The 15587-nt window shown below is 37.8% G+C and overlaps 1 protein-coding gene across 1 annotated transcript in view; it reads right to left on the reverse strand.

Moving 5' to 3' along the window:
- Positions 1–9950, reverse strand: part of LOC150089679 (T-cell leukemia homeobox protein 3-like) — a 100632-nt gene extending 90682 nt beyond the window's left edge. The window contains exon 1 of the mRNA XM_090390072.1: positions 9449–9950. Within this exon, the coding sequence (XP_090246198.1) occupies positions 9449–9950 (502 nt within the window). The remainder of the gene's footprint in view (positions 1–9448) is intronic.
- Between the last annotated feature and the right edge of the window lie 5637 nt (positions 9951–15587).

Below are 15587 nucleotides of genomic sequence, written 5' to 3' on the forward strand. Positions count from 1 at the left end.
GGTGCTCGTAATGGTGAGGGTTTCTAATGTCTCCGGAAACATGGACCTCGAAAGGCATATCTACTCATTCTATGAATTTACTAAAGCATACAGATGAAGCTTTTCAGTCAGCTTCATCCATTTACATCTAATTAAGGCGAAATGAATGTCATCATTAGAAAGTTGGATATTTTTAAAAAAGTTTCAGGTAGAAATTTCAGAGTTTAGACTTTATACGGAATTGTAGCTTTCCGAAAGACAAAAAAAAAAATCTGATAATGGATCTGGAACAATCTTCAATGAATCAACGAAGTCGAATTCACTCAATGTTCCAGATAACTGCATCTGTGTTGGAAGAATGATACCACAATGGCCCTAATCTAAGCTACCACGAAATAAATAAAAATAAATAAATAAAATCAGTTTCAATTCTGCCACAAAAAGCAACTACACAGTGTCTCATATTTGGTGCAGTTAATTCGCTTAAAGAACGTTCTCTGGGTTGGTTCCACGCCCAAATTCTTCCATCTGATGAAAGCTGCGTATATTGAGATTTGGTACTCCAGAGAGTCCTTTGCTACTTCCACTCCTACAGATGCCATTTCTTTCGACCATGTCATACGCGATCTCCCTCGTCGGGGTTCAACTTCAGCATAACCAGTCGCCTTTCACTTGAGTACCATGTTCCAAATATAGCTGTAGGAATACAGAAAACTTTGAAATCGCTATCCTGCTTGGTTCATTTAAACGAACCAAGTGGCATATCGATTGTAAACGACCCTTTCTTTTCTATAGCATATTTTATACATCGGTGCAATTGCACTGCCCTCCGCAATATTTGCATAACCAATAATTTGCACAAAATGTTATATTCCTTGGTTTTTCAATACTCTTTTTGGAAGCACAGTAGGCCTAGATTCACCGGGGCGTAGTGGTGTAGAAAGATCCAGGGCCTCAAGTCATGAAGATGGTAGTGGTAGGGGGGGGGAGCCCGGACTAATATAATTACTGTTGATCTATGATATTTGACCTTATTTTTAGAGCCTCTAAAAACATGTGTCCCGGTGCCCCAGAATACAAAATGAAAAATATTCTGCTGAAGGAATGAAGAAATACTTCCCTGGTTAAGTCCAGGGAAGTATTTCGACCATATCCACCCCCATCCTGGACCATATTAAAATATATCTGCAAGCCGTTGACGTCTTTGGCCTATCTGTCTTGGTGTTCCAGTACTTTTGGTACTATAGTGTTCACGATAAAAAAAATTACTAAGGGGATTAAGCGAACTGTTTACTGTTGAACACTCGGAAAGCGATAACCCTGAAACAGGCATTAAAAGAAAAATTGTTGGCTCAAACATTCTCAAGAGTGCTAGCTGTTTTAATTTCGCATCGATTTCTCAAAAGATCTCCGTGAACTCCTCTCGTATTATAAGAAAAGACAGTTAGTTCACCATAAAAAGATGTCATCAACGTTTGTGTGTTATGGGAAATGGAATCTTCCAGCCATGAATTTAAACCATAAATTTCGATTATTACAGCTGCTTACAAAATGTAAAAAAATCATGGTAAGATCTAAACAAAAATTGAATTAGCTCATCAACTTTACTCCAAAAATTAACGGGCTAATTAGAATGACGATTAACGGTTCATAGATATTCGAAATTCGGTTCCCCCGGTACTCGGTGCATATCCCTGTAGGTGCTCGAGGGATGAAGCGCACCGTAACTGATTACCGGGCGCCCTTCTGTAACTTATTTCGCATCATTCTTCTTCAACCAAGTATTTGTATTCCTAACTATGATATGTGAGTAATCGAGTACTTAACATTTTCAAAAGCTACATTCACGTAGCAGGTGAAAGGCGCAACCAGCACCAGGTGTTAATTTTCGTGGTGATCCGACGAACCAGAACCCCTCTAATCCCATGGGCAACTTGCACGGTTGAAAGATTTTGGCATCAGTTTTACGGCACAGCTTCAAACGCTTAATCTCGTCAGATGGCGCTTGAATGAAAACTGCTTCGTGTCGACTGCTTTTCCAGAAACTTCATAATAAGCGGTTTGGAGGCAGAAAAAAACGCAGTTTGTTTTTTTTTATTATAACAAGAATATGAGACTTGCTTCTTGAAGACTATTAATGGATGTCATTCCACGCTCGAAATCGGACAGACGAAAATGTTTCATTTACAGAGATCTTATTGTTCTAACGAAAACAGAAACATTGATACATTTTGTATTTTTTGAGATCTAATTCTGCAATTAAGAATTACTTCCTGCCATGAAATAAAGTTTTCAATAAACGGATAATCTGAAAGCAGTGCGTAAAAGCTGTTTCATATTTTCCCATTTAATAAGGATATGCTTATTACCTTAGTTATTGTCAACACAATTTATTGTCTACATTTTCATTTTAACTCTCACTGCTTAGATGGAAGTGCTGCTTCTATTGAGTAGATAACAGTTAAAATTACGCTTTATTCACTCAAACAATGTCGATATCCTAATAAAATATTTCACTTCCGGAAATCCGAATTTCTGGGATGAAAAGTCATTGTACCTTCGCGTATGACCGACTAACTCAGCCACGTTATGAAAAAGGCCCAAAAAAAATCCTCTTCCTCTCCCCCCTTCATTGACGGGATTCGAACTCAGGTCTTTTCCACCTCGTGTGGGGAGGACGAGGACTATACCAACGCCCTTGTGAGTACACAAGGGCGTTCCAAGAATGACTCATTCCGTTTTCAACAGTGAAACGATGGGGGATCCCTTTACCCTTTCGATCAAAATCTTTATAAACATTTGAACATCCAAAAAACAAGTCTAATCACATTAAATCAATTCGCGTAAGTTATAATTTCGTATGTAATTGATCATCGGTTATACTTCAGTGGACCTTTAAAAAATATTACATTCAGCAAACAGCTACTAAACTTCATTACAAGTAAAAAAAAATTAACGCAGAGACGCTCAAACTTTTGTTAGCTAGGGCCCAAAATAGAAAGATTTCAAGCACCAAAACAACTGAGGCTATGAGGAGTCAGGTATGCTGCGTCTGTAACTGGGGGTTATTCTAACTATTACACAGATATAATAAAAATATTATTAAATAATGAGCAAAACACCCAAAGCAATAAATCGAATATTACTAAAAATGGATATTTTTCGAATATCAGCATCAAACTATGTTTTGAGACTCGCTACTTTTAAACTCGGGGAAAAGATTAAGCTTTTAAAATGTTTTAACCATATCTTAAAGCACGAAGGTATTTAGGTAAAAAGTAACAAAGTAAAGTAATAAATTAAATTATTTTACATATATCAAATAAGCAATTTTCGTGTTATCTACATATAATTTATAATAACATTTAAAATTTTAATAAAGTGATTTCACTGCCTTGGATAGGAGAAAAAAAAATGCTGGCGCACGGCCACACTATGGTATCGATCTCACAGATCACAATATCATCATCTCCACGCGCTGCCATCTTCGACGCTACAAATCAGCACAATGAAAGTATGAAAGGTGTAAACTGCTATTTGATTAAAACTGTTTTCCCCAAAAATTCAATTAGCATTTAGCATCTGACAATTTGCAATTTAAATCGGAAGTGGATGGTCAGATGCAGGAGCAAAAACAGAAATTCAATTCAGGAGATATAACTGATTCGCAGATGGGGAATATAATAATAATATAAATGTACACTGAATAACAAAATTATGGAGGAATGAATCCATCACACCTTCTGAACCAAAAGAGAGATTTTTTTTAAAGATTTTTTTTAATGCTAATCCCAAACATGAAATGTAGAACTTAGTACCGTGTTTAGCTAGAAGGCTGAGAAGACAGAAAATTCTCCTTAACAGCAGACTTGAATTTCTGTAGATTCGTTGTTTTCAGGACATACAAGAGAAGGAAGTAGGTACCAAAAAAAAAAAATAGAAGGAATAAATGAGAAAGAGAAAAGGTTGGTTTTGGTGCACTTGGAGTTAAGCAGTGAAAGGATGCTGCCTGTTCAGGACGTGTTTGGAAGAGAGCAGGGGGGGGGGGGATAGCTGCCATTTCCGAAGAACAGTGCCCATGGAAGTATCTATAGAAAAGATAGCTTCAGCTGAATATTTACGAAGCAAAGAGTGGAAAAACTTTGCAAGAGTCGGCCATTGACGTCTTTTGAATGGTCTAGAAGCGTGAGAGAGGGAGAACGTCACCTGATATGGGGACAAAATTCGATTGTAGAGAGGACTTGAGATTTGTACAGAACGATGAATGAATCTGTACAATCTGAGTGTTACTGAAGATGATCACTTTTTTGTGAATATGGATTCCTTCTTCTTTTTTTGTAAGAAATACGACAGGGCAGTTGTTTTAGAAGGATTAAAGTTACGTTTAATTACCTGGAGATGCTACCTTCGGCCGAGACAGACTAACACAGCCACGCTGCGAAAAAAGCCCATAAAAATTCCCCCTTCGTTGATAGGATTCGAACTCAGGTCTTTTCCACCCCGTTTAAGCAATTGGTGTTGGATATTAGAGAAGTTTAGGCTGTTTGTGCGGTGCAAGTTTCTCAAACTGGAAGGTGGAATGCAGTGTGTTGTCATTAGATATGCTATGGATAGGAGTTCCAGTCAGTGGAAGAAGGCTATTAATATGCAAGCGGAAAAGAGTGGGAAAAGAATAGAACCGTGGAGAACGCCAGCATTAGTTGTGAAGACACACAGTGTCGTTTATCTTAACTTGCAGTGAGAGGTTAGAGAAATACCCAATTGAAATAACAGTAGGCAGACCATAAGCTGGAAACTTCTTTAGAAGACCTTTACACCAAACACAACCGCCTTAGAAATGTCAACAGCAATTGTTTGAGTTTCACCAAATCTGTCCAAAGATTAATAACATAATAGCTAATACATCACCAGTGGACGGAAAATGAAGGAATTAATAATGGCAATCACTAATCAGATGGAAGTTTCCAGATTGTTTAAAAATTGTTAGTTGGATTTCTCCATTACTTTGTAAGCAGTACAGGTAAATGAAACTCGCAATAATCAGAAGGGAGGGATTTATCACCCTTTTCAGAAATTCATTGAATTTGAGCAAATTTTCAAGCAGAAGGTAAAACATCAGTGGAATAAAAACAAAAGGCGATACAGAACAGGAACAAGGTCAGGAGTACAATATTTGAGAACAACTGGACATACGCTATCAGAATCTGGAGTTTCTTCGTATTAAGATTGTTCAGGATTCTTTATTTTTTATTATTCAGAATTCTTTATCTCTATGTACGTCTATCGGAAGCATTAAGTGGAATATGACCAAAGTAAGTGGAGTAGTGGAAATGATAGATGGTTTACCAAGGTGGTCGATATAAGAAGGGTTAGAAGCAAAATAGGATGCGAGTAAGTCAGCTTTGTCTTTATCTAAGGATGAAATAGAACCATAAAGTTGAAAAAGAGTGGGAATATTGATGGACAGAAGTTGTGGCCAATAACTTTAGCAAGAGATCAGAATGATAGATTGCTATTTGGACAAGAAGAAAGTTTGCTTTTTTTTTTAATCTTAACCTGTTCAAAATCCATTTTGGATTGATTAATGACTGTTGCGAGCTTTAGTGTAGGCAGAAAATGAAGCTGGAGATTTTGATGCAAGAAAATTTCGACATACAGTTTTATTCCTTTGAGCAGTCTTAGTACAATTATTGGAAAATCAAGGTTTAGATAAGGAACGAGATGTTAGGGTGGAATAAGGAATGAAAGACTTCAATCCCACAAGCATAATTTCACTGATAATGCTCTGCGAAAACTCTGGGATCTGAAGATTTAAAATAGTAATCCAACTAAGGAAAAGAGGAACAGACATGTCACAGATAATAATAATAGACTGAAAAATGACCATGAGAGAATGACTCTACTGGAGAAGAGATCATCATAAAGTTGTGATCTGAAACGCCTAGACGACCACTAAGACTCGCCGTGTGCTTAGAAGACTTGTTAGTTGGTGGATTTCTTCATTACTTTGGAAACAGTACAGGTATGAACACGCTAAGTGAGGCTATTAGTAATCGCAAAAGCCTCGGCATCTCAATCTGGGTGCGTGCAACTGAAGTTATGAACATTAAAAATCACCAAGGAAAATTACTTTGCTATTAGACTGGAGAAAGTCGAGTTTCGAGGAAAGAAAGTCAGAGAGTTCCAAATGATTGGTGTAATCGGGAGATCGACAGAAGCAAAAGATGAATTCGACAGAATAGAAAGCTTTCAAGTAAGTGAAGATCGAAAAGAGGAGATTCTAAGTCTCTGACAGGGAATGTCAGAGCGGACATATGCACCACCTTTGGAGCAAAAGAAATCGTATAATTAGCACAATTAAGATGAGCAGTGGTTGAGGCAGCCGATAATTCTGCCAGCTGTGAGCATTTTTACGATTAAAGTATAAAAAAAAAATTACTTTTTGCCTCAAATGAAGTTTGGGAGAGAGGAATTATTCCTAACACTCCAGAGGAATTTATTCCTCGTGGATTATTGCTCCTTCTCAGGAAAAGGCAATAATCCACGAAATAGTTGAAGCGATATCCTACTAACAACACAGTGCAGGATGCCTACCCAACATCCATCACCCTTATTACCATTAATTGCATAATTATTTAAGAAGTGAAAACAGTCAAGAGGGGTCAACTAATCGATAATATAGTTTCTTATTATTATTTTTTTTAATCTCTTTCCCCTCTGAGATTTGAGCACCACAATCACCCGTTTTTTTCCCCCACTCTATATGCTAATAACTTCTTCGAAATAGAATGGATTATCTCGTCACAGTTTCTACATAAAAGGTGTAGTACTGTTTTTTGTGTCTCTCTCTTTCAAGAATAAAGAAACAGACTTTTCCCTCCTAATTAAGTACATATTCCAGCTTGTTAAACGTCGGAAACATAACAACAACTAACAGCCGTTATTTAGACTTGCCTAGTATTTGTTGATGAATAAAGATTTAAAATTACACATTCAAATCACACGTTATTCGCGTGCCCGAGTCCACGCGTGCAACTTTATTTGTGTGGGAAATTAAATTATAAACTTTCCCACAGGAAAGACAGGCGGATTATGTTATGTTTATTTATATTGTAAGCTTTAGCTTTTCAACAGAACAGACTTAACTCGTTCAAACTTGAACAATGGTAGGTATCGAAGACTAAAATTATCTGTACTACATGGCTAATGTATCGTGCGATGCTCCAGAGGGAAACAAACCAGGACAATTGATTTTAATATTAAAAATTATAAATATAAAAATGGCAAAACTGAAAATAAACAAATACCACGATCCTTGCTAATGTTATATTAACAAATTGGGATTTTTCAATATTTCAGTATTTTTTTTAAGAAGTGCACCTAATTCCTTCCATTCAGTTCGTTATCCCTTATAATTACGCATTCCAATTAATAAATTAATTACCCTAACCATTTCAGTGCAAAAATATAAAATCTCGGGGAATAACAGAAGACTGGATCTCAAGAAATTCAGCTATGGGCAGCTGGTTGTCAAACATCTAAATAAATTACCTCCTAAAATGTTCAGCAAGTTTCAGTGAGTCTACCAGACTCAGAGAGAGATTATTGCTGAATTCAATGCAGAATTTGATGGTTGCCTTTTGGGAATGCAAACCGAATAAATATACTGATTTGATTTTATTATTTATTACTTTCATAATAATAAATAAATAAATAAATAAAAGCGTAGGATAACAGATTCAAATAAGGGGACTATCCTGATGGAAGCCGGATGCTGGTTTACTACAGAGAATATAAACTGTGCCACTGAAATTGTCTAATACATTGTTAAACCGAAGTGGTTCCATCCAAAAAAAAAAAAAAAAAGGTTTTAAAAACATTGACGTATAACATGGTTCTACAAGGTTATGTTCTTGGCCAGATTTTCACGTTTTCAGGATGGATAACTCTCGGAATATCTCGCCGGATAAAAGTCAGCAGCATATCATCCACAGATCGGCAACTATAGCCACAACTAAAAAGGGATTTGAATCCGGGCCATTCTAAATCAATGACGAGCTGAAACCACTGTACTCTCACAAAGAACAAAATGATATTGGAAGTCCAATGTTGCTCAACGCAGGTCAGGGCAGCGCCTTTTTTTCTTTTTGGTTGATTTAAATGTATTTACAAGGCATGAGAATACTGCATTTTAAAATACGCCTTGGAAAGAATCATTATAATAACCATCTAAAAATTAATTAAAATTCCAATACATCCACACATAACAATGCGTGCTAACTGAACGATTCCGAACAGATAGATTTCAGATTATCAGACAGATAACAAATGGATTATTGACAACAATGTCCTCAGTCGGCGTGAAATACAACACGAAGTCAATAACGAGTCACGAGGATGGCGAAAAGGGGAACATAATTTTACGAAAGGTATATCTCATGATTTAAGAATAAGACTTCATTTTAATTAAGAGATAATACTTTGGTTCGTATTGTTTGAAATTAATTTTCTACAGAACAACAGATGGCTATCTGAATACAGAACCACACACACACACACATAAACGTGAAATTACGTGTAAGAGCGGGCAATGTCAATATCAATCCCGCATTTATCGTTCGAAATATTTCCTGTTCCAGTTCGATCGCTGCATCAAAGATATTGATGTGAACAAGTGTGGGATTACGATCATGAGTTGGACAGTTGGTTATAATAGATTGACCATACGGCATGATTGCGACCTGATTGACCACAGCATTCCAGTTTTAGGAGTGGGGCCAAGCCGGGTTACAGAACCGAAGATAAGTTTGGTTGCCATTTTAAGGAAATGCGCTCCCAGTTCTTATACAAGGGGGTTGCTAGAATGTGTCAATGCTTGAAGGTGGAGGGCGATATTACTTTTGCCAGAAATTTGGTTAAGACTGATTCATTATTTTATTTGCAAGCATAAAGTGCAATACTGGATCGGGTTCAGTCCAGTTAGCGTTAATCGCGGTCTCTTCAGCGAATTTTTTTTCAGAGACATTTCTATAACTTGTTGTTGAATATAAGAATATGCACGTGCCTGTCAAATAATTTGAACCTGTACAACATGGTTAAATAAGTTACCATCGGATAGTCAGAGATCGGTGAATTATTGGAGAAAGATTTTCACGCAAAAAAAAAAAAAAAAAAAAAAAGGAAGTAGACTCGTTTGGACAAAGTATTGGCCATCGGAAACATTCTTATTGAATCCCAACAGGTGAAAGCTTATCTTGGCCGTCCCGTGTGTTCCCTTTAGTCATAGCTATGCATTGCGATGTTGGACTGACTCGGTTTCCCATTTCAATGCGTTATTTAACAAGCCATAAAAATAGACGCAAAATATGTTTTCTTTTTTTCTTTTTGTGAATGGAGTGACCTCCCACTCAATGTTTAACAACAATGATGCAGAAGGGTGAGACACACGCACACAAAGGAAAAGACTTACCTGGAATCCTGTCTTTCACTAAGCCTTGGGCTGTAGGACTAAGCCAAGGAAACGCAGCAGGGTACGGAACAGGGGCAGGACGATGTGCTGGCACTCGTATTACAGTCCCGTGACCTCCGCTGTGCAGAGGGTCGTAGACAGGCATCATCCCAGGTAACGAAGTCTTTAAGTCAGACAGGTACTGCTGAGTGACAGCGGTGCAACACCCCACCGACGTGGCAATTGCTGAGTTCACGCAGTTACTTCGCACTCCGTCACACTGTCGGCACAAGGGGTCTTCGTAAAAGTCCTCGCCCTTCTTCGCCTCCTTCTGTTCGTCACCCAGGAGCCGACTGATGCTGAACGACAGTTTCGGTTTGTTCGCACGCTGCGAGGGCGGCGGAGACAACGATGCCGGACTCGAATTCGTTGCAGGTGAGGTAGAGTCCCGTCCAAGGTCAAGTTCCGATGCCGAAACCGATCGACTTGCGACTTCGACGGCTGTTTCCAAACCGCACTCCATGACTCGGGGAAAATAAAATTTAAAAAAAAAATCACGAAACGGACACGCACAAAAAGGTTCAAACACAACGCTCGTCGATCGTAACTAACAAAACGGTGCAACTGACGGCGTACAGATCTCGGCGTCAATGGGCATCGTATTAACAGGTGCTCGCGCCAGGCACTGTGTTACGGTTGCTAACCGCCCGCACGAGCCACGCTTGCGATAACTCATTCTCGAGATGAATGACGACAAAAAGAAGAAAAGTCAAATATAAAAAAAAAACAAACAAAAATGGGATACGAAATATAAACAATACAAAAAAAAAAAAAAAAAAAAAAGCCAAGCGAAACTGTGAAGAGGATCGAACTGCGCGGTTAAACGAGTGACGGGGGGTTTCGTCTCGTTGACGACATCAGCAGGATGCTCCTCTCCGACTGCAAATTATTCGGCTGTCCCGCTGTTCGCCCAGCCGACAACGCGAAGTCCGTCTACTAGCGCGAGACTGACTGTAACAAATGACGATTCCTTTATAATCAAGTACGGCCCCGACGACCGACCGCCCTTGAGCGGAAGGATCTCCCGGCAACGCCATTGGCCGGTGGACTATTATCGCTCGGGAGCTGCGCTTCGCACGGCGTCAACGTACAAACCGAAGTGAACGCTCCGCCCTGTTCGGCTGGTGGTTATCTGGCGAAAAGAGATTATTATAATAGCATAGGCGGCACGGTTTGGGGAGCGAACTGGACTCGAAATCTTAGACGGGAAAAATGGGGTTATTTGAGGACGGAGCGCCCGTTTGTGATCACTGTCGGTGTCCGAGCAGTCAGTTAGGTTTAGTTTTTTTGGGGGAGGAGGGGGGGGGAGCGCATGGTCATTGAGGCCATAATGCGCTAAGTGCAAGCGCAGTCCTGTATCGATCACAAGAGGGAAAGAAATTACCAACAGTTTAATTGTGTCCTAATAAAAAAAAAAAACAAAATGAATTAAGGATTTGCGATGATTATTACCCGATTAGGTTGAGGTAACGTCGATGGATTTCTTTAAAGACTTAGGAATAATCTCCTGGGTGAAGAGCCACCTTCTATGAGCAGTGCAAACCGGGGTGCAGAGGGGGAGGGAGAATTTGCGTGGTAAATAAACAAATGGAATTTTTGTTTTCACTCCAACACCACCACATAAGATCAAAGAAGTTCACAAGATAGAAAGGATGCAAGAGCAACGCAATATTTAGTAGGCTCGAGAGCTTAAAACGCAGTTGACCCAAACGCTTGTACTACTGTGCTCTCTCGCTTGACTACTCGGCTGCGAATCATATTTTCTAATGGCGCAATCACCTAATTATACAATCCACTTTGATTCGAGTGAAGCATTTGATACAGTTCATATTGATCTTATAACTACATTGTATTATTAGGACCTCTCAAAGATTGGGCTTTTTTTTTTTTTTTTTTTTTTTTTTTTATGAAAACCCCAAACACGAAAGGTGGCAAAACCTATAGTACTTACTACCGTGCATGGGTTGAAGGAGAAGTATGGGGGGAGGGGGATTAGTTTATTATTTATTTATTTAGTTTTATTCCAGCGGTACCCACACTTTTTCGATTGCACCAAAGTTGAATTTCTTATGAATGTAGAAAAAAAAAAAAAAGAGGAAAAAAAAACAGTTAAACGTTGAAAGCAAAAATTAATGCGGTTAATATGGGAAAAACAAAAATAATTTTTATCTATTATATGGTATTTTTAATTATTCGTCATAAATGACCCATTAAAGAGATGAAAAAATATATAATATTATTTTGTATATTAAATGTTTTGTTTTTGGGTTCGTGTACTCAATTTCCTCGAGAGATACAGACAGATTACACTGTGCATACACTGTAAGAAAAAAAAAAAGGAAACTCGTGCCGCCTGGAAAATTTTAGGCTTAAGGTTGTCTTAAAATGACAACTCCCGTCTCTTCCCACAGTGTCTTGGACACATTCTACAACCCAATTTTTTTTTTTTCAGATATATTTGCAGTGTTTGATTTAAAGTATTGTAGTAAATTCTGTGAAGATTGATGCGTCCATTTTCATTTACTGCCTTTGGAACATCGACTCAAGTTGGGATTGTCTTCTGAATAATTTGATCTCTAACTCCATTGACTCTTTTAAACTTCTTGACTTTTGCACTGAGGCGAAATTAAAGTATTAATATTTTAATTTCACCTCAGTTAAATCTTCAATCAAACAACACAGTACACTTTGAATTTTCTGAGTGCGTATATTCCTATGAAACAGTTTCTTTATAGAAAACTACAGAATATGCAATCTTAGAATCTATATGCATTGTAGAACTCCCCGAGTAGCACATGGCCATCCGGCTTGGTGCAACCCGAGCGGTCAACATGCTGTAGTACACTCATTTAAGTTTACTGTGGTTCGATTTCATGTGACTGCCAAATGAAATTTAATGACATTCTTTTCAAAATGGTGATTAGGAAACTTAGTAAACTCCTCTGACCTTTGTGGTCGTGCCGGAGTTTAAACAGAACACTTCTTTTAATCCTTGGCAATTCGTCTAATATTGGGAATGTACTAATAAAGATTATTTATTTATTATGAACATTGAGATTATTAAGATTACTTATTTCATGGGTCACTAGTTGCATAGTCTTAAATTAACAGTATCGTACTAGTTCAATGATCCTTTTAAGTAAAACTCATGGTGTTCAACAATCTGAACGTGAACTTAACTCAAAAGATGCACACGTCTTCAGATTGTCTTTGATAGAAAATACAAAAGCCAAGATAAAGAAAATACTGTTTTACTTAAAGTCAGCAACACAGCTACTGAAGGAAACAGTCCAGGTGGCTTCAAAAATCTGTAGTCAGCTTTCTGGTTGAACATCAGGCAGGCTTTTTTTTACCGTTATAGAGTTGGATCAGACTCCCTCCCATCTTCCCTCCAGATGTGTGCTAAACATTTCAGTACCCCACCCCCGCTGGCCCTTTCAACCCACCACAAAGCGACCCACTGTGGGATCCACCCTCTCCTAATGGACATTCGGTCCTTTGCGGGGGGAGAACGTAGGATTAGGGATGATGACAGCGCTCATGCCCAATGTGTCATGACAACTTCATCAGTTCAGAAGAGCACTCTGTAGTCTCTTTGAATCCAGACATTTTTCGTTCATTGAAGTAAACAAGTCGTACATTTTTATGTATCATTTTGACTCCATTTGTCAGTAGTGTACAATTTGAAACTAGTGAAATGTTTGTAGTTAGTTGAGAAGAAAAAGGGGGGGGGGGACACAACTAATTTTACGTCTACCCTGTGGACCTCCAGGAATCTTTATTATTACAAATAAATGAAACTGCTCCAGATGGTGTGCCAAAATGATGCTATTTACACTCTGAGGGACAAAATATTACATATTGAGTAATGTGAGCTCGATCTGATGAAATATACACTCCTGCCCAATAGTTTGGAATCACTTTTCATTTTGATTAATTTTCAGAGTTTTTATTAAAATAGGACCAACTTATTTTCCAATTTTTATCAAAATATTTTCTATTATGTATAAAAATCAAAAATCTTAACTAATATTTAAGAAATTTCTAGAATATTCGAAATTATTCCGAACAGGAGTAAAAGACCCCTAAATGTGGAAGAACAATCAAGAAGATTCCTGAACTTTGTAGATGATTCTGGAATATTCCAGAAAGTGGGAGTATTGTTTCAATATTATTTTGACTAGCGTAGATGATTCTAGAGTATTTTTCAAAAATATGAATTCAGGAGAAGAGCTGTAACTTTTAAAATTGAATGCCCATCATTCAGTAAGAATGTTTTGTGAAAAGCATGGCAAGAAATAAGGAATTGAGTATTGATATACTCAATTCCTTATTTCTTGAATTTTATATAAAAAAAAGTTATCCCATGAGAAGAATTGGCAAAAAAACGAGGTGTTTCATTAAAGGAGTACAAACTACCATTCAACGAGATTGGCAGTTTAAAGAACAAAAACCACGATCACAATGACCGCGCGTGACAAGGGAAGCACAAGATAAGACCATAACATTGATTTCTAAACGCAATCGACGACTTACTGCACCTGAAATCCAAGCTGAGTTCAATAAGAACTCATGGTCGTGTAGCTGTTTGAAAAACCTTATTAAAACCGGAAAATCTGAAGAAACGGTTAGCTTGGGTTAAGAACCTTCTAACATTGGACAATTTAAGAGCGGAAAAACGTAATGTGGATGGATAAATCCAAATTTGAAAATTTTGAATCCAAGAGTAGAGCTTATGTGATACGATCAACTGTAAAAAAAATGGTGCCACATTTAAATTAATGGCCTATAGTCAAGCACGGTGGTGGTTCCATCACGATCTGGAGTTGCTTCAGTTTTTCTGGAGTGGGCGACATCGTCAGAACTTAAAAAATTTTAAGAAAATAAGGCAATAAAAACATTCTTGAACATAATGCAGTATCCTCTGGACTTTGTGAAGAAATTTTATATTTCAACAAGAGACAATAACCCGAAGCAGAACAAAATTGTGTAGACTTTCTAGAAGCTAAACAACAGGAAAGGGTATTAAAAAGTATGGTGTGGCCACCCCAATTGCCTGACTTAAACCCAGTAAATCTCTTATATGATCATCAGATTGTCAAGTCTACCCATTTTCACAAAATTTATGGGGAACCTTGCAGATCGGTTGGAATAATACTAGATAAGACACTATTATACAATTAATCGCCAGAATGCTACGTCTGTGTTAGGCAGCGATAAAATCTCGTGGAGGATATTTCGAAAAATCTATAAATATTAACAACTATACTGATGAAAACTTAAGGCATGAGTGTAACTACAAGAAAGCTCAATTTACACAGCTGTCTGCAGATTAATAATACTGTAGTCAATTATTATCCTTCGTTTATACGTGCGCACCATAGTTTCTTTGCCCTTAGCTGAAATTTATTATTGCCGAAAAGAGGACTTAATTTGAATTTCCATGCTGCGTATGCACAATATCTCGTACATAGAAATGAAGTTTATAGCTGGATCCTGTTTTCTCTGCTGCTGCTGCTAATTATAAACAAACTTACATTTCATTGTAATCGTAGCTTTTATTTTAAGTCCCAAACTCGTTCGTTATGGTCAATGTAATAATATGATACAAGAGATACGTTAATTGTCGCAGTAGTCTCTTTCCGATAGACATCACGATTTGTCCAAAAGGTACAGGGTACAGTGAGCCAACTTGAATAGTTCAACGTAAAAAAAAACACCAATAAAATGAATTTGGCAAAGGCTTCTGTGGCAGAAAACCAACGTCCATATGAAATTCAGACTAACGACAATTTGAGTTTCCTTTTCTGATTAATGGAGATTATTTACCATCAGAGAAAATTTAGGAACTATCATTGACGGAGATTCGCTCTATAAAAACAGAGTTAGTTCACACGGTACTTCCTAAGTGCACTTTGTCCCTTAGGATTTGAAGGAATCCCAGGAGTCCAACTATCAGGCGGGCAGTTTTGTCCCTCTCATTGTGCTGCGTGAAAAGTCATTGTATTCCACTACCCTCGTCCCTTCTCCCCCAGAAACTAAATTTAAGGGCGTGAGAAAAGAAAAAAAAAAGGTGAAAACTGGAGATCATTTATAGTTC

This window comes from Mastigoproctus giganteus, chromosome 2 (assembly GCF_048544385.1).
Source record: "Mastigoproctus giganteus isolate SK-2022 chromosome 2, ASM4854438v1, whole genome shotgun sequence".
In the NCBI taxonomy this organism is placed as follows: Eukaryota; Metazoa; Arthropoda; class Arachnida; order Uropygi; family Thelyphonidae; genus Mastigoproctus; species Mastigoproctus giganteus.